Source organism: Bombus pyrosoma, linkage group LG4 (genome assembly GCF_014825855.1).
Source record: "Bombus pyrosoma isolate SC7728 linkage group LG4, ASM1482585v1, whole genome shotgun sequence".
Lineage (NCBI taxonomy): Eukaryota > Metazoa > Arthropoda > Insecta > Hymenoptera > Apidae > Bombus > Bombus pyrosoma.
The window spans coordinates 5,814,009-5,835,165 of record NC_057773.1 but is presented as its reverse complement, the minus strand read 5'-3'; the positions used below and the strand labels follow the sequence as shown (position 1 = coordinate 5,835,165).

Here is a 21,157-nt window from a genome sequence, read left to right as displayed (position 1 = left end):
GCTTTTATTGTCATTGTTGTTATTTTCTTATCAAATATGCTTATTATCGTGTCTTTTCTCGTTCCAGAATTTTTTTCGGCTGCAGAAGCTACGAAAGCTAGGCTTGAGTGACAATGAAATTCACCGCTTACCACCAGATATCCAGAACTTCGAAAATCTCGTGGAGTTGGATGTATCCAGGAATGGTGAGTGCACGTTTTTCTTTTTTTCTTCTTCTTTGAGTTTAGTCATTTGCGGTTTTGTGGCGGTGTGGCGTCCACGACGATAGGAAAGGGCCGATCCCCGGTTTCAACGTTTCGTTAGGAATGAAACATTTTTCTGGACTGTTTTTATCTTCGTCTTTCCGGTTATTTTTCTTTTCGTACACGGTCGGTGAGCAAAGCACTGCTTGTACATTGTACAGCTTCTAACGAAGCACGTGTACATGGTTCAGACACGATTGTCAATGAGAAAGTCGAGTGTAATAACGTGCGTACAAAGGCGTCGAGTAAAGAAAAGTAGAGTTAAACGAGACGGGCCATTAATGGAACCTCATGTTCGAGGTGGATAAACTGTGAAACAGTGCCCCAGTGTCAAATATTAACCCTCGAATGGCATACTATGGACGGGACCATGTGTGAGTCATTTCTGATTTGTGTCTAAAATTCAGTTTCTTAATGTAATTTTATTATTACATATAAATAGGAAGTAAGAAATTGTGATTATAAATTTTATTTAAAAAGTATATATATTTATCGCCGATATTGCATCTTTATTGCCAACTTTGAAAATTAAAAAATTACGAATAGCTATAAGTATTACAGAATTGTATAGACGCTATAAAAATTTATATAATTTATTAAATCTTATTGTTAACACATCTTTCCTTTCTGAAACATTACACTGCACTGCTTGGAATACTAAAAATGCATTCTTTTGTTTGGTTTATTCAATCGTAGCTGGTACTAATACTTTATGGGCAAGTTACCGCTATCATTGTATTTTTTTTACATTATACTGCCGGTTAGAGTGGCGTAAGGAATTCATCAACTATGATGATTTAACAGATTGACTGTTACTTTCTGCGATACAAAAAAATAAATTTTGAACGTTATGGTTATAACCATATATAGTGCAAAGTTACTATAATTTGTATTTTATTCTAATACAATTCATTAACAATTAAAATATATATCATAAAAAGTAAGATTTCGATAAAGAATATCGATTCAATAGTCGATATCAGATGTTTCTCGATGATACTTTCGATATGTCGATCGTTGATTTGATCGAGAACGGCGATTATTGCATTTTTCTCGAGGGATTTAATTAATAAATCTAAATATTAGTCAATTTTATAAGTTTGAGTAAAATAAAATCATTGATATACATAATTTTCTGCTTTATTTTTCTAATAAATAAATAGAGATACTATGAGTTGTCTAGTAACTTCACATAAAATTATACTAAAAGAATTCTTTCTTTCTACTGTTTTATAAATTTATAAATGCATAAATTGGGAAATGTAAACAAAAATTAAATATTCTAAAGTTCGTTTATACTTCCGTAACATGTTTAAAATTTCATGAGGTCGCTCACACTGTCATTTTAGGGTTAACTATCGATCGATCGAACGTTTCGATTCAAGGATCGATTCAGGAAGATGAAGACACACATTCTTATAATAAACGGCGCCTCGTTTACTTTCTAACGACGATGCAGCGGCTCGTAGCTCGAAAGGCACGTTGAAACGCGTTTTTTAGTCCCGCCTCGAAGTTGTTTCCCAAGAGGGAAGCCTTTCCTTTCTCGCTGTTCGCTGGATTTACTTACCGTTCCACTTCGGCGTTTTTATGTTTACCTTATGCTCGTCCCTCGCCACCCGCGTATATACACACTACACACGGAAACTTCGTTACTTCACATGCAGCACGACGTGACGGCCAAAGAAGGAATGCAACCGTGTAGAGCAGCGATTTTCATCCAGTGTGCCGCGAGAGGTCCACAGGTGCGCCGCGAGAATTTTTAAAAGCACGTAATACCTAGTTATTTGGTTACTGATTTCTTTTCCCCTAGATTGTCAAATAAAAAATACAGCAGCAAAAAAAGAAATAAAGAAAAGGGAAAAAGAAACTAGCACCCCGGTGTCAGTGTTCCGTCTTGAACCAAATATAATATATTTTCAGGCGTGTCGTAGAATTTTAATAATTACAGCGGCTACAAAAAATATTTGTACATATCCTCATTTTTCAATGAAGCGATCTCTTATTAAATTCTACATTTCATTATGGTAGTATCAAATTTTTTTAATCATATGAAAGTATTTACTCTTGAACGATATGCAATTTATTTTAGTTGGATCTAATTAACTAGTATATAAATCATAATAGATAAGTGCAGTGGGATACAAATACTTCTTGTAGTTACTGTAGTTTATGTGTACCATAAGATAAAAAAAGGCTGAAAATTGCTGTTATACAGTCGGGGTGCCTCGTTTTACCATCAGACTATCTTTTTCTCTTCTTTTTCACCAGTTCCTTCTTCTTCTATTACTATCTCCCTGGAATGTTTCCTGCCGCTAAATGCTCAGTAACATTCGTACCTTAGTTTGCGGTTCACTGGACATCTTTCTCTTGAATGTGAAACGACGCTCTTGTCAACGTTTCACGGCTATTCCCTTGCGTTCCTAAGGACTCGAGTTTAAGAAGGTAGCAGAAGAATATTAGAATAATATTGATTTGAAGTTTTATATTTAATTCTTGATATTTTAAATATTTTATAGCTGGAATTTTAGTCTGTATATAGATATTTAAAGGTATATCTTACCTATTTCCAATAATTTATTTGTTCATATCTTACAGGTGTTGAGTACGTAGTGGCGTCATTTTTAAATTTTCGAAATGGCGCACAGTGCGGCATTTGTATGAGGATTCGGGACAAAAATCAAAATTCACTGGTCACGTTTGCACGTTCACAGGCAACGTTCGCACGTTCGCAGGCCACGTTCGCAGGCCACGTTTGCAAATCAAATTCGTACGGTTTGTAGAACAGGTTCCTACATTCGTAGACCACGTTCGCAGGCCACGATCGCAGTCAATGTTCGCACGTTCGCAGGCAACATTCGAATGTTTGTAGGCCACGTTCTCAAGTTTGCTGGCCATGTTGTCACGTGGCATTGTATCGTAAAAGAAATAGTACTTCCGTTGAAAAAAGGATCCCATTTTACAAATCGAGTAAAAAAGAATCGAATTCTTAAAGCCATTTATCTTTTTATACTATATTTTCTCTACCTCTGCTTATCACATTCTATAAGTATAATATATTTAATATATTATCAATTCCATTACAATATTATTCACAAGAAACATTAATCTGTTTTCGTATCTTATATTTCGTTTTACGATATTATGAGATTTTTTCACGTCCTATCTAGGAAGCTTTTAAATAACATCCATTCAAATGCATATAAGCTATCCAGTTGACAATATGTTAATTATGATTACGTATACAATGTGTCATAAATACCACGTGAATGAATAGTGGACAACAAATGAGCCACTCAGAATTCTGATCAACTTCTCATACACTAAAAAAACAGAGAAAAGTGTTGATGTTGCAAACGTAATTTTTTCAAATTTATCTTGCAATTTACAATTACGTATCTCATCTTGCTGTAAATAAACTCCTCATTGTGTAGCTCATTTGTCTTTTTATATTATTTAAATATTAGCTATGTACCCGAGTAATGAAATTGATAAATGTATAAAAAGTAAAGTTGATCAATTTGGCTTATTTAGAGGAGTTTAAATATCAAACGACGTCGTGTTGTTTTCTTGACTGTATCGCTAAAGGTACAATGAAAATACACGCTATAGATAAATTCTCTCGCGTAATTACTACTTCCTGATGCGCGGTCGGTCTCGTTATCAATAGACGTGCCGCTTTTGCATTCTTTCGTACATACATGCGCGCGTGACACATCTCCGACCGAGTAATTAGCTTCGAACCACGATGCCTGTGGAAGCATGCTTGTTTATTCGTCACGTAAAATGAAATTTTTCATTCATCATGCCGGAATAACGGGCTTCGACTGCCATTACCGTTTTGTAATTCGTGATTCCATCTTCTACTGCCTAATAACATGATTTTATTTTTGCTGATATTATTTTTGATATACTAAGTGAGAAATAAACGTCTTGATATAAACTTTTCTTTAAAAAATCCATAGTCCATATATTTTATTTATATTTAAAAAATTGTTTATAGAGGTATGTTATAGATTATTCTTTATTATTAGCATTGCCTTACAAGGTTTATAAAAATATAAGATAACTGATATATATGAGAATGTCATAAGATAGATTCATATCTTCTATGAAAACCTTTGGTAGAATAGCTTAATGGTTAATAGGATAATTTGTTTCGTTAACATAAAATAACTCTGCTAATGCGTTAATGAATTGTTGGACGATTTCTTCCAAAAGCTTTCACTAACGAGCCTCATTACTAAAATCGCTTATGTAATTAATTAAAACTTTAATTTAGCAACAAAATTATCTAGATAATTGCTTAAAGTTTAATTGAAATTGGCTTCATTTTCTTGGTTACCTGACTCATTCTTCCAATATCTTCACTTAAGCGATTCACCGTTACCTAAACGATAGTACGTAATCTGTAAATATTTCAAATATGTACGTACTCTTCAGTATTAGTTCGAACATTCAACATATCTTATTTCATTAGTTTGTGTTCGTTAATCGCTTCGTATAATAAGTTGGCGCGAAATGGTGGGAACGTTTAACGGTCTAAATCGAGCTAACAGCTTCCATTTTTAGTCGAAACGGTCGAATAATAAATGAAAAAAAAAAGAAAAAATGAAAAGGAGGAAAAGAAGAAGAAAAAATAGAAAAAAGAATTTCGAACAATACCAAAGTGTATAATAAGCGGCGGCATTGTACATGCTGAAAAATGAATTCTTTTGTTCGCAATGAAAGTCGAGAGCTGGAGTTCCAGCGAAGTAAAACGTTCTGCCGGTTTTACACCACGTCGACCTAGCGATTTTCGAAAACGAAATCACATGCAACTTCGTTCCTCACTCGCCTGTACCTTGTCCTTTCGCCTTCATTCATAGAATAAATCGAAACGGTTCCAATTTTTATTCAGTATGGTCAACTGTGAAATTCTCCGTACTTCGCAATAGCAGATCCTTTATACTATTCTAATTGTGCTATATCGTGATAAATGTAAGCGTGGATGGATCAAAAGAGTCAATTCTGAGTACATTTTATATAAAATTCATAAATCAATTTCTCATTCTTTCTTACATGTTGCTTGTTGGATCGTTGCTAGTGGCTTATATTAAAAAATTTGAAATTTACAGGATAAATCGATAAAAATTTGCACCTACAAGTTTTTATCGATTTTCTTAGTTTTATCGAATTTTTATTGACTTTCTTAAAAAAGATTATTGCATACATACGTGATTTTCAAACCAGATAAAAAGGCTTTCCGTAGGTCATCGACTGTTCTCCTTCGCAATAACTGCTAAAATTCCTAGAATTCTTATATTATTATTTATCGATAATTTGCTATTTCATGATCGTACAAATGTAATCATTTAAAAGATACAATTGTACGACCACTGAGGATTGAATGTATGTAGTTACTTTTGAATACAGAGAAGATAGGCAACGCAAACTAGATAAGGGGAAATCGATTACCCAAATTTCGATGGACATGTGGTCATTGGCTCGTGTCACTCGATTGTTTTCGAGTGACCACCATCGTGATACATCGATAACGGGTCACGATTTCAACGATAAGATCTCTTCATCGTTGTCCATCAGCTCAATCAAACAGTTGCTTTAACAGTAGCCTTTATGCAATCTCCACTTCTGATTGATTATGTATCGAACTAAGAGCAATTTCCTCGAATAAGAAAGATTCTATATTGAAGTAAGTACAATATCCTCGGGGAAAGAAAGATCATACATTAAATGAAGAAGAATTACCTCGAACAAGAATAAGAAAGATTATATACTGACCTAAGAATAGTTTCCTGGAATAAGAAAACTGATCTGTTCTAAAATTACGGATCTTTGAGTAGTTCTTAACTTAGACATCATCTTTCGACTTTGAAACTCGAAACATTAAAGAAACCACTCGAAAAATTTTTCTACGCCAACAACCTGAACTTCACAGTGCTCGGAGACTCTCAAAGTGTTTCTAGCCGCTTGAGAAGCTTCCATCGGGTCACTTTATGGCTTTACCGTAATAAAACCAAAAAATACCAAGGTTTTTTTAAGCTATACAACAGTATATTAATCATTATTTTTTACAATTTCTTGTCAACTTAATTTGGAAACTGGACAAATTAAAATTAGAATAGATTGGGTAGAAACTGCGACTATTTGCAAACCTAAAACTTTAATTTTTCAAAATTTTAACCATATCGATCGTAACCAATTTCTTATATTTTTAACTTTCATTTCATTTAATTTACATTTCAAACTTTTTCGATGGTGAAATACCACGATATTAGATATTCGGGAGTAATCGTGTTTGCACTTTGCATCTTCATTTTGCACTTGCACTTTGCGCCAACGTTTCGTAGACATTACAATCCACTTCTTCGAGACAGACTTGAAGCAGTTTCATATATCTACGAAACGTTGGTGCAAAGTGCAAGTGGAAAGCGCAAATGCAACGTGCAAATGAAAAGTGTAAATGCAAAGTGCAAGTGCAAGTGCAAGTGCAAAATGTAAACACGATTGCTCTCGAAAAACCAACATCATGGCTTCTTACATTTTCTTTCCTCTATTTGCCCAACGAAGGATTAAATCACTATTAAAGTGGTGGAGAGACCACTCGTCAATCAAGATGACATTTTTCCATCGTCAGAGAAGAATCCATTTATCGACTTTTATTCGATCATCGATCGATGTTTCCTCTTTAGTTTTACGAGGATGAAGAACAATGAAAGAACCAAGTCTTGTACCAAGGAACATCTCGTTGTTCTCTTCATTTCTCGTGAATTTCCCGTTCTTCTCATGATTTTTATCGAACGAATATTACTCCTGTCTTCTCAAGGACGTCATTTTATTGCCAGCTATGACGCACACACATGGAAGATCTATGTCGTCGGTCAATGACACACAATGGCATTCGCTACGAGACCGGAACTAGCGTTCACCAAATATAGGACGTTCGAAGTTGTCGCGTCTTAGATATAGTAATTCGATATTAGGGCACGTTAATTTCCACGAATATGACGAACTTGAACTCTCTACCTCGGGAACGATGCTTCGTGTACTGTTGGACTAAGTGGGTTGATCTTCTATGGGATTAGGCGTTTCCAGGATTGCACCGTGTGAGAATTAACACAAGGAACACCGGCCCTGTTCCCTGGGGAAGAAAAGAGGCTTGATTTAGTATGATTTTAACACCGGGGAAAGAACAGATGACGGCAATCGAGCTGAAAGAGAAATCATATTTCCTTAGCTAAATTGTAGTTTATTTTAAATTAGAATATTCGAATTTCAGCTACAATTTTTAATAAAACTTGTCTCAAGATTATATTGATAGAAATAGAAAATAATTTCATCACAATCATTTTTTTTATTAGTTTTATTTTACTATTTATGTTATAATACAAATTATTATGTACAATACACTATAATATAACTATAATATAAAATATATTAGAAATTAATATTTTACTGTAAATATTTTTTTGATAACGTTTATTAGATGTGTTTGGCAGAGGAAGTATAAAACGTTATATATCCAATTTTCTTAATCTTTTAAGAGATATTGCTACATATTATGTATGTACATAAGAGCACATAGTTTCTGATTAATTCAAACAGATTCTGGGAAATAAACACGATTGAAGAATAAAAACAATTAAATAATATGTCGATTGCCAAACAAAATACGACGATTTTAAATCATGTTACCGGCATTTATCTCTGAATAGCAAAATTTGTAAGCAAAAGATGTGTTAACAGCTCTAGCCGTGAACTTAATTTTAGAAATACCCTGTGATATACAAATAACTATAAGCAATTTTACGTCACCGGCTGTGAATGTGTTAAAAGGAACTGGAATTTTAAAGTTCCCCTTCTAAAATTTACTTCTCTTGCGTTCCATTTTGTTGATCACATTCTTCGTGGAAAGAGGAGGCGGAATGGCACCTGAAAGAATAGGGGTGGATGATGAGATCCGGCTGTCTTTTAGACTGATAAAATCCTCCGGTCTTAAATTCCACCTGGAGCTTGACGATTTTCATTTGTCGAGTTATTTTTTAAAGTATTTGTGCTTCGTTGAAATACGCGAGGAATTTAAAGAAACACCGCGTGTGCTTGTTTTATAGAATGTTCAAGTTCCACGGCGTATTGGGGCTTCTGAAATATTGGACACCTGAATGAGCGATAAAGCTGTTTGAGTAGCTGATCCTCCAGTTATTTTGAGCTACGTATAGAGCTATCGATTGTACACAATTCGCTGTAGCCTGGCCGTTCGGCCCCCTTTATTTTATTTCAATATCGTGCCGGCGAATATAAGCATTCTTCTAAAACCGTGATATTTTTCAACAAATAACGAAATACCAGAATATTCGTCGATAATTCACGGATAATGTATCGATCATCGAAATCCGAAAATGGTAAATCGTTTTTGTGGAGTGAAATTACTTCTTGGTTATATAATACGTTTTTTGAAACTGAAAGAAGATAAGATCTTACGCATATATGAATATATAAATGTCGATGATTCGTTTGGAGAATATTATTTCATACATTTATTTTATAAACAGAGCTCGTTAAACTTATTTGTTATTTTCGTCGCTCCATAAAAATTAATTGGACCAAGAAGGGTAGTTCAATAAGAAGGAAAAGATATAAAAAGAAAAAAGAAAGAAAGAAGGAAATTGGGTCACGATGGATGAAATTTATATAAAACTGAGAATATTCCAGTCTCTCTATTTTAAGTAATGTTAAAAGAAATAAAGAAACTTGCTTCCTTCTCGAAGAATTAAAAAGAATAAACATAAAGGAAGACACTGAAGGTGTTAGCCGTTCTAATTTCTGTGGTATTAGTCTTCCATTAGTGATGTAAGATGATAATCATTTTCCTTAAAGTCTTTTATATCTCATACACATGTAAATACCGCTGGTTATCGAGTTCATTGGAGTACTCCCACGTGAAAAGGCTGGCCAGAGACTGGCTTTTTCGTGACGAAGCACGCTGGATTCTTCGAAAAATTATTTCCTGTTTCGTCTATCCTCTCGAGGGAACGTAACCACGAGAGAATCATGGACGTGCGACGACTCATCACGGCATCGGTTATTTCCTGGTTCCAGTTAGTTTATTGTACCGGTACTATGACAGCTCTAATAACACTCACGATGACAATATACCGCAATATGCTTATTAAAAGCGCCTGTCTAAGACAAAGCCTTAGTTATCGAATAATTCCACTAGTTATCGTCATGTTCTATAACATGTCTCTATAATCCGAATTTTGTTGACTTGTAAGAGAAAAAAATTGTAGCGTGTCATTAATCGCAGTATTTCTAATTTTACCTTGATTAAAAATTCGATAAGTAAATCGTTCGTTACTGGTTATAATGATATATTAATAATTACAATAAGTGCAGTAGTAAATAGATAAATAAAATTTTCAAAATATAATAATAGTAGTTATATTAATAATTACGTTCTTGTAGTAATAAATAAAACTTCCAGATTACAGACGATTAAGCGCTTATTGATAGTTGACATTCAAACATGTTTCTTGCATCAAAGTTGCAAAACTCGTCAGTTTACGAAAGTATGAAATTATGGGACACGACGGTATGTAAATTTGTCTGAAAACGCTATTTAAATGGATTGATTGCCCCTCGTTGATGCAATTACTACGAAATGGAATTTCAGGTTTGAGCCACTTAGCTGATGCTGCAGGTAGTTTGTGAGCGTTGCATCGACAGTGTGTTTATCGATATAAAACCAACTAAAAGAAGGCTTCTTTAATATAACTTCAACGAAATTGCAAATAAAATTAATTCGAATAAAGTTATGCGGAAATATGTAGAAAATTTTTAAGGAATTATTATTGGTAGACAGCGAATGTTTATGAGAAATTTAAGGGTGCAAATATGCACAGAATGCACATAATTCGCAAAAGATATAAAAGGTACCTAAAGCATAATTATTCGTTATTATTCCGTTTTCTTCGTTCTGTTCATAAGAATATAAATTTACATAAACATGGGTAGTCTAATTATTGAATTAATTTTTCGCGAATTTAATGGCAAACAGAGCGAGAGAGCGAGTCTGATAATTTTACATGGCGCAGGTTAATTAAAAATTCCTGTTTGTCTAAGTAATAGCACGTGCGGATCACCACGTGACAACATGGATGAACAATAAATTTCCTTCGCGCGTGATGACATTGATGAACGCATACCATCGCATCCACGAATTGAACAAAAAGATAAAACTATTAATTGCCACGTATATATCTCGCACGTTTTCGCCAATAAAGAAAATATTTTCCCTGGTTCGTATTTCCTCCTCCGGAGAATTTGTTAATTATTTTTCTAAAATTCACTGGTTTCAACGTGTTTATATTATGCACAGGATGTTTCCATAGCTTTAGATCAAACTTCGAGACTGATTTCTATCAACTGCTGCAAAGGTTTCTCTGTAGCGAAATAGCGATTAAGATTTCACTGGAGAAAGGAGATTTTCTTCTTAATCAAAGTAATTTTCGATGTTCAAAGTAGGTACATGATTAAGAGTGATTATTTGATTAATTTATATCGGAGGAGAAAATTGGTTTACAAAACTAATTGCTTAGTTTGACTATAAAAATAAGGATAAAAGGAATCTTAAGTATTAGTGTGATTGAATAAGATCTAAAAATAAGATCTAAGAAGTTCCGAGAAGAATGTCTACTTTCATTCTTTTTTATAAATTAATCTGGTAATCGATTCTTCGAAAAGAACTAAAATAGAAGAAAGAAGAAAGACTCTGCTACATACATGCAGACATTATTATTTAAATTATTTTTTTTTTGTAGATATTAGATAGAAAATTGTTTTACCTATTAGATATCGCAACGAGTACATATATTTCGTACATTTTATATATTTTTGAATATTATGTGTATTCTGTGCATTTTTGTATTTTCAAATTTCCCATAAATACATAAAAATCCACAATATATTCATTACACTTCTATGAATATTTCAATTCACAACGTAATATTAGTTTAATGGTGCTATATATTTCGTATAAGTTATGAAAACAAAATGTTCTTAATCCATCTAGAAACAGAAATCTTCTTCCATCTGTTGTATGTCCCAAAATTAATTTATTATGTTATGAATGTACGACGATGATAATTCTTCATTTTTTGAACCTGTATTCTCCGCAGGCAGTAGGGTGTATCGTCTTAAACGAAGAATCGTGATCCAGCAATTCTGTTACCCGATCTTCATTCGTTATTTAATCGCGAAAATCGCGTGGGTTGCCGTTATAGTCAGTCTATACCATGGAATTAAGCACCCGGAAGAGACGAGCGGACGAACGATTCCGTTGGAAGCTTTGAAAAAAAAACGAGGGATTGAAATGTCACGAACCCTCGAATGCTCTTAGCATTCTTGCTGGATCCGTGCTTCTTTTCTCTCTCTTTCTTTCCTTCTGTTTCTCCATGGACGGGCAAACGTGGAAGTAACCGAGTGGCTTGAAACTGGCACAGCTTAACAAATAGTCCCCAGACTCCTTCAATTAAACGTATGATAACGTTAAAAATCGTTTGCATAAGGATTCATCGTGTAATTAGCGGTCTATTGGAGATTCGAAAGGGAAATGATTTTCAAAGGGAAAAGAAATGGAACTTTCAAGCTTTTTTTTTACATAATAGGTTAGCTGGTTTTTGGTAGATTGAATGAATTGCTGTTTACCTTAGGTTGGTATGATGGTTGTTATTACGATGTAAAAATATACGACACGCAAGGAACGCGTGCTCTATTCAAGCGTTTTGCGTTTGAGACTCGAATTCGTTTAAGGGGACGAGTTTTATGGGGGGGAAAGGAATGGAGTTCATGAAGATTTCTATTTTAAAGATTCACTGAGATAATTCTGGAACCAGAAGCGGAGACGAGACAGTTTTTATTAGCATGAATGAATCGTATAACTAAACGTGATATTTAATCCAGAATGATCAATTTAAAACACAGCACTCGTAAATAGACTGCAAAGATTTATATCGATTAACATTTCTATGAATAGAACTCAAGGAATGGAACCTAAGTAGAATGATTAATATTTTTAACGAATTCAAAAACCATGATCAATATAAATTTTGTCGAATTCGAAGACCTAATCAATAAATGTTTCGTTAACTCCAAATACCGCATTGAACAAAATTTCAAAGCCGAATACTTAAACCTGTGTTTAGCCTACTAATATATGTACACATATGCATACATACATACATACATACATACATATTTACCCAAATATTTTTAACTGTTCGTAACGCGCATAAAGAAAGAGATAGTGTTGTTTTCCTGAAAATTATTGCGCTGTACTCGACACGTGCATACATCGATAGCATAACAGTTACACTAGTTGCACGAAAAGTAAATAATCTATCCTTTCTCTTTTCTTCTTACACAATTTCATGTATCCTCGCCCCTTGTTTCTCGAACGCGTTGAAAATACGATCGAGAATATACGCCATCGAAATGTCAAGATCGAAGAACTTTGTGAATCCCACTGACAAATATCTTACGCGAAAGTATACGTTGAACGGTAATTACGTAGGATACGCCTAAACACCGTGCCAATTTGAAATGTTGCGCATGCCAGGGCGGAATAATTTGAGCTCTTCCTCTTTTCGCGATCGCCTCTCTTCTCTAACAATACCGCTAGATAGATCAACGTCGAAGGGGTTTCATAATTGCGGCTTTTCGGACGCAATCCGGTTTGAACAGAACGTTGAACGTGCAAGAAATTTAATGGCGAAAAGTTTGCCGGCCCTGGAAGCGGCTGATGAAACTCGCCAGGTTGTGGAATTTGTGGAGGATAGTTGGACATTGAAGAGGATTTTTCGGATATATGAGATTGATATCCCTAGCTGCAGAGGTTGGGAAGATGGGAGAGGAGGTAATAGAAAAATAAGTGTGAAATGATGGAATTTTATTCTTATTTTATTTGATTATAAATGGGTCAGCTGTGTTTATGAAAAGTTTCATACTATCGATGATATATTTCAAAATCTTGATGAAGTTTTTGTTGCGTTTTTGTTGAAATATGAATGGTTTCTTTTGTAATTTTCAGTGAATCGAAAATAGTTTGAAGAACTCTTATTAAATGTTCACTGAATTTTGATTATAACATGAGTGACTTTTTATTTCTAAGGAGGTTTTAATGGTTTTCATTTCGTTTGAGATCAGTGCTTTGACGATTTTGTTTGTGGCGATTTATTGTCTCGTAAATACTTCTTCGGCTATTTAATTGTCTTCTGTCGCTGACCAACGCGTCTTAAAAACTAGAGACTCAAAGAACCAGAAGAACATCGTAGCTCGTAACTAATATTTCTAATTTTTTACCACAAAAATCACGCATTTTTAAACATCCTGTGCACGCTTTATATGCATTATTAGCATTTTTTACGAAAGGTCGAGCTTATCAGTTGATATTTTTTAACAAGGAAGCTTCTTTCATGGAGCGTCTTGATGCTGACCTTTGCTAATTAGTCACTGATCCTTGATAAACGAAGGCCATTTTTAATAAGGCACGCATGATTAGTTGTGTAGTCATCAATAAGTCGTGACATTTCTTCTGATTTTGATCTACTTCAAATTACATGATGGCATGTTCTAGTATCGATGAAGAGAGTATCCATTAGCGTTACTCCAGGAGGAATTGAGATATGTTGGTTCCTGTATAGTGAGTCGTGACAGCCTGTCACGAGCAATTTATATGATGCGATCGCTGTCGAAATTTAATATGTGACCCTTCCACTGCTGGCAACTTTGCTGGTTAACCTTCGACCTGACGATCTCAGGGCGAGATCGCGTTCTTTGAAACAAGAGAAGATTATAGGGATTAATTCTAGGTGGAGAAGATTTGAAAATGAAACGTGATTGAAAGTGATAATAAGAGAATTTCGTGTAAATTCGGATCATTGAATTTTTTTTAGCTTTTCGGAAGATACTCCTCAGCGAAGTCTTTAATTTATTAACTGCATTATCCTTTCATCGAAAACCTCTGTAATTACGGGGTCAAATGTTAATACAGACAAATCAGTTTCTACGAATGTAAATACGATATAATCTATTTTTAAGAGAAATGAAATGATAAATAGATAGGAGTCATCGAATAAAGAAATTCTTATGTCTTGATTGATAAGTTAACTTGTCCTTCTCAGTCAACAGATTAAAATTGAGCAAAAAATTTATAGTAGTTTGCCGTCTATTCGTTTATCTCTTTAAATGGATGATTTTTATTTATTTCATTTTTTATTAGAATAATACACGGAGTATGGATTTAAGAAATTCAGCTTCGATTTCAAGGTCATATTATTGTACATCGCTGAATTCATTTTGACGTCACGTATAATGTGTTGTGACGAAAAATATGTGGTTTCATCAAAAAAGAAAAAATGCTGTCCTTGAAGACTAAAATGGTATAACCCTGACAGAAATAATTGGTGAACCACGATATTTGCCCTTTTTATGGATTTTACAATTTCTTTTAGTTAAGGAGGAAAGTAAAAGTAAAAAGAGAAAAGAAAGACGTAAAAAGGGAGGGTACGAAGAAAATGAAGAATGACACATGTTCTGGCCTTTCACTGCGTAACGAAAGTTAGATATTTCACGCTACATTTGGAAACACCTTCTGTTTGCATCACCATATGGCGGTAGAAAAACTTGAAAAACATCATGCTGACGATGAACAATCCAGAAATGTTAATAAAGTATTATCCATCGTTGATACCTAATTCGTTGCATGAAACTGCTTTTAGTTGACTATTATTATCGAAGCGTGCAATAAAGAAGTACATTCACAAGTGTACAGAAATATCTGTCGCGTTCTATCCGTGGAAGAATTCCGCCGGAGGCATTGATGAGCTGAAAAGTCGATACTGTGTCCAGCGAGTCATCGAAATAATTGTGCTAATAACAGTTCCCCCATTGTACCTCCTTTATCTTCCTTTTGCGCCATTTTCAGTCACAGAGATCCCAATTTCCCAGTGTACGCGACGATTCAAACTCGTTTAAAAAGTGTCAGAGAAGCACAAATCGCGTTGAATTTCATCGTCGAATCAAATAAGCTTCGTTGTTGCGTTGCATTTGATCGTGACTATGGATCTATCGCGGTAGGAAAATGGAATTCCTAGTAACTGACCTTTTTTTTTTTCTCGTTACGGACGAACCATCCCTTAATATATTCTTGGGTCTCCCATCGTGAGATTCTCTGGAACGATTTCATTACGAAGTATATTACAGTGAAATAAGAATTTTTCTGATGTAAATGAACATTTTTTAGAATTTGTGTTATTACAATTTTTAATTTCTAACAGGACCATTCGTTCAATTCTATAATCAATTAAATTATAATTTCATTCTCTATCACGATTTCAACAAATATATTTTTTCTCAGTTTTCTCAGAAGAAATTATTTCTAGAATCAATACGAAGTACCATTTTACGCAAAGTGGTAATGCAGTTTTTGCAAAAATTATGCGAAGATAAAACATTACGAATTATTTTATATCTATTAGATAGAATTTTATGAAAAACGTCATATATCGTACGCCATCCTCAACCGGTACATACTAACGTAGAAACTTTTCACGTATGTATTACATCTTTTACGCCTTAAGAAGAAATCAACGCTACACGAATGCGTCTTGCGTAACGAAGATTTCTTTCGGAAGGAAATAAATTTTTCACTGAAAGTTTCCTTTTCCATTCGTGTAATGTTGCTTCGGATCAGTAAGGGACGAAAGGCTTCTCGTAACGTGCCGAATAGAATTTTTATTCCCTTTCAATTGGTATTAATAGCGGGGGTGTGATTTTTATTGAAATTTATCGCCACCTTGCGAAAGGTCAGTGCACACTAGAAGTTTCTCTTCCCGCCTTCATCTGTTGAAAGGGCTTTAAAATAACGCGCCTATCTATCCTTGCCATAATCTTTTTATCACCCAGCTTCCACGAAGTCTATTTCGATTCAAGCGGCAATAAAAATCAAGGATGAAACGATCGTGAAATTCATTCACGTAACTTGAACGATGAATCATTAATAGTTTCCACTTGGCGACTCTGTAAATGCACAATCTCCACATACCGTTGAAATTTGCAATAAGCTGGGTCGTTTGAAATTCCAAGTACATGTAAAGAGTTTCCGAGGGATGCTAGACGGTACTACAGGACGTGGATAATCGGCATACGATTTCGCGACGATGTACGAACGGGACGACGTCGTCTTAAGGCTGTGACAACATTACGAGATCTTGTAGTAAATAATTTTACGGACGGCACACGTGAAACACGACGTTAATCCACACGTATTTACACACACACACACATTCGTCTGGCGGTGACGCGAGTTCTATGTGTAAGCAAGTGTCACGGTCTCTACGTTGAGTAATTCTACATTCCCTCGCATAGACACGCTATGACAAATTAATAAAAAAATGTTGTTCGAACAGTCTGAATCATCGAATAACTTGCCACTTTGCATGGTAAGAGCTACAATTAGGTTTTTCGAAGGCAAATTTGCTCTTAAAGGCTGTCATGAATGAAAATTCAGTGCTGTCCTTTTTTAAATTAGCAAGATGTAGTAATTAAGCTTTTGTTTTGTATATCTAGTTTAGTAAAAAATAGCACCTGGTTTTAATATTAATTTCCGATTTAAATAACTGCTAGAATGTGAATACTTTTGTGTCTCACTATACACGCGTCGAGGAAAATTCAATTCTCTTGATTTATGGTCGCGCAGTTGGAAAAAATCGCATTACTGTAACGTACGAAGATTTATGCGCGTTTAACGAAGTCTGTAATCATTCTATTATTAGTAAAAATGTACGTTGTAACTGAATCTTCTTTCCAATTGGAAAATATAATACTTTGCCTCGAATTCATCTTGAGGTACATGATGTAACAAATTTCAATACCAATTTCGATGTAGAACAATTATATCGATCAATTTAATTCAACATAAGTTTAAGAGAATATCTATTTAGGTTATCGTATCACGTGTAGAAAATAATAAAACTTTGATCTTTTCTAATTTTCTCACAAACCTAACACTTATGAAAGAAACACTGCGAACTAATAGTGTAAACACTTTGTATACATGTACATACCCTGTTATTACGCTTGTGTAGAGTATTTTCTCTTGAGAAAATTAGTTTTTCTTTCTGTAATTTACGTGATAATAAGTTATTATTCATATATAGTTATATATAGTTAACGTAGTATGTATTTGTTCAGAGTCTTTATCAAGAAACGAAAAACGTATTTAGGACTGGAACATGGTTTACAACTTTAAGTAATCAATGTTGATATGTGGGATAAAAAGCAATGGTTAATAAAAGTTATTCGTACAATTTCGAAAGGTCAACCTCTGTAGTTTATTATCAGGAAACAAATTGGATGGGAATAATAATGACATCCTCGTCCCACTCGCTAAACTCTATCCCCGTCATTTAATCGTTTTGGGAATTTTGCAATAATTACTTCACTCTGCTAATTAATACCGTGTAGTTTGTGGCTTTAATTACGTATGAACATGTTGTTTGAAAATTCCACGTCTATTTAGGATTTTTTGTTCAATACGCATCGTTTTCGTTGTTGTATTTTCTATGGGATATGGTCGAAAGACCATATTATAAAAACAAATAAGAGAAAATTTTGTATGCAAAAGTAGCTCAAGAGTGGAGGAAAAAATTCTTTTATCTGAAGTTTGGTTTTCGAATTGAGTTAACTTGAGTTTGAAAATTCATTGTGTACACATCTGCGCACTTCTGTAACATAACGTATTTAACTATGAAAGTGCATACATATGTGTATACACAGCGAATTTTCGAAATTAATTTTCTCGAAACTTAAGCTTTAAATGAAAAAGTTATCCATGCTTTTAGTTTATTTCAATATTTTCCCATAGAGAACTAGCTGCTCTTAGCATGTAAAATAGTTTTAGCCGTACCCTCTACATATACCATCTTCTATTCGACCCTTCGAAGTCTCCATAATTACCATTTTCTGTTTTCTGGCTCTTTTCGTGCCGTTATCGATCAATGGAGGTCTGTTTCTCTTTTCATCGTTTTTCCTTCGTGCTAAGCGACGGCAATTTTTCAAGTAAAATTCAAGGTAAAGGGATCAAAGATAATGAAAGCGGAGGAAGAGGTAGGAGAGGCGGCAATACGCTACAAGATTAATGTTCGGCTCGCGAACCGCCGATCGAATTATTTCCTTTTTGTGTGCAAGAGTGTGTCGCGTTTCGTAAGGACGGATTTATAGAATATACCGGGTGTATATTACATAATTATTCTATAATTTATATTCTATAATTTATATTCTATAATTAGTCTATAATTATATTCTATAATTAAGACTTCATTCACAGTGTTTTTACAATGTTAATTTACTTAATCTAATGATTATATCTGTACACATACCTATAATTTTCTTTATTCTACTTGGGCTAATTTCTTACTCTCTGCTTTCTTAGATACAATTTTATTCAATAACTATAATTATACATTCAAAGCAGCATGTGATCTCGAGCTTTCTGATATTCGTATATATAATTTATAATAACATCTATTAGTTTGAAGCTTACTCGAAATTTACTTCGTGAAGAAGCTTATTATATGAAACTCATTTACCCAAATAGCTCGTCATAAGCTTATTACGTCTACTCAGAGAACAAACTTTCCAGAGAATACATAGTTACTTTTCGTATTTGCTACTTACTTTCTCGTTTACGATTCGATGACACCCTGTACAACAGCGTGCAGTATAAATCCCGTTCTATCCCGACATTTCCCTTGTCGCTGCTGTACATCGAATTCAATTTGTGTAATAAATTGCATTCCTATGATAATCAATATCATAAATTTTCGTCTGTCCGGACGCGTTCTTCCCCTATACGTGGCCTCGCATTAGTTCATATTCCATCGGTTTTGTACGATGCACCTGTATCGAATCATTTTGTCTTGTGATACTATTTCAAGAGATAATCACTTTCCAATGCTGATAAAAACGAAGTTCGATGGAGCTTACCAGTTCGAAGAAGATGCTATTTTATAAAACCTAGTTATAGATTTTTCAGATAAAATTGCAGTTAATTTCGTTTGTACCTGTCCGGTAGCCCAATTTATGGTTAACCAATGCATGTAACATGAGAAAGTAGAAAGAAAACGAAAGATACTTTTTATTCGCTCGACCACAAAGTAGTTTCGATCTAATTGGCTTGGTTTATTGGTCTGTTAGCTTCACTAGCGAAGTTTGGTTAACAAGATCGACTTCACTTCGGTTTTTATTATATTTGCAAAACTTCAGCCTCGTTTCTGTGTTAAAGAGAAGCAAAGATTGGTTTCAAACAGGAAGTTTTATTTTCTTTTTACTTAGTTTGATGAGCATCGTTACTAACTTTTCAAGTTGCTTGAGAAATAATTAAATGTTTTACGCTTATAGAGTCCGCTAAAAAACTATTTGAAGAATAAAAAAGAAATAATTCAAAATCTGCTTTTAATAAATATTTTAGATCAAAATAATAGCGTACTGGTTGAAAATAAAATAGAATAACCAGTGAAAAATATGTATTAAAATCTGAGCACGAAAAATATTGCAGCTTTAAAATTCCAATATTTATTTTGACGATATAATTAGAAAATGATTGATTTTATTATAGATCTGTTTTATTAAATTTTATGTTTAAAATTTGCAAGTGTCCTGTGACTTACGTATGTATGTCCTATTTTTCCTTTTAAATGTATTCCTATTTTTTGTCTATTGCGAACGTTTAATCTGTCAGAAATTATTACAGACATTACGAACGATATAATTATTACATAAATCAGTTACGTGAAGATTGCGTTGAACTGCTTGAAGAAACTACGCACGTACTATAATGGCGCGGCACTTTATCAACGGTGTGACAAGAACAGTAAAAGGATTACGCACACGTGGAAAGGAAAAAACGAGGAAAGCGCTAGTCAGTTAAATGAGTCACACGAAGAATGTTTGAACGTTTATATTTCACATATGGTATCATCGATTTCGATCCGCGTACAGATTCCAGTTCCAGTAATTTCCCTTACCGGGTATATTTCGATCGATGAAAGTATGCAGAAAATTTTCTATTATATAACCCTGTTACGGCTCTCAAATTTTGTATATACATATGTAATGTCTCCTAGTCTCGATTTTTTCATCTCGTTTTAGTTTTCAACCAAGAAAAGGACATTTATTATTTTAAGGAAACCGTTAGCATCAATCAATAACGAGTTTTCCATATTTTTCTCAAATTTAACAAATTCTCTAACTCTTTTATAAAATTTTCTAATTTCCCAATCTTCCTGTAGAAAAGTATGATCAAGCTGAAAATAACCCAAAGGCTGTAGCAAAGTATTCTTAGAGGATCTTTTTTATTTGTATTTATTTTTTATTTGAATTTATTTTTTATTTGAATCAAGTACGAACAATTCTATATTTTACTTTAAAATTTTACTGGTGAATAAAGATTTCTACAATGTAAAGGCTCTTATAAGAATTTCTTAGGTCGAATTCCTCTTTGCGTACCAAACATTTTAAACTCGATTAGAATCGAGTCGTGGCTTCAATCACTTGTTGACTCTCTCCTAATCGAAGTTAAAACCCGAATACTCAAAAATTTCAGTTACATAACGTCATGTAATCCTATTAGGATTGAGTCAGAATGCCAAGCATTTGCTGATCATTTCCTAATTCGGGTAATTAATAATTTCAGACAGACTAAAAAAGTCAGTAGAATCGCTTAAATTTTCGTATGATAATAGAATTAAGTATTTAAAAAGGAATAGGAAGGGAACATTTTAATAAAATGATATCTCAGAATGTGTGTTATAGATGTACTTGCACATAAAAATTCGAGATATACTACGTTATCAAAGATT

The 21,157-nt window shown here is 33.9% G+C and overlaps 1 protein-coding gene and 1 long non-coding RNA gene across 11 annotated transcripts in view; one reads left to right on the top strand and one right to left on the bottom strand.

Annotated features, from left to right (window-relative positions):
* The window catches only part of LOC122566710 (protein lap4), a 53,655-nt gene that overhangs the window by 815 nt on the left and 31,683 nt on the right, over window positions 1-21,157 (top strand). For all 9 annotated transcript variants that reach the window (XR_006316608.1, XR_006316607.1, XM_043724358.1 and 6 more), the window contains exon 2: window positions 68-185. Coding sequence is in view for 7 of the 9 variants with exons in the window: in XM_043724358.1 (XP_043580293.1) it covers window positions 68-185 (118 nt within the window). In the remaining 2 variants the exon portion in view is untranslated. The remainder of the gene's footprint in view (window positions 1-67; window positions 186-21,157) is intronic.
* On the bottom strand, window positions 13,236-20,239 carry LOC122566724. Of its 2 annotated transcripts, XR_006316611.1 has the most exons (4): window positions 19,967-20,239; window positions 19,284-19,570; window positions 18,975-19,196; window positions 13,236-14,070 (listed from the first exon to the last, which is right to left on the bottom strand). It is a non-coding gene; the product is annotated as an uncharacterized LOC122566724 (long non-coding RNA). The 2 variants fall into 2 exon arrangements; XR_006316610.1 differs by lacking the exon at window positions 13,236-14,070 and having other exon boundaries at window positions 18,690-19,196; window positions 19,967-20,237.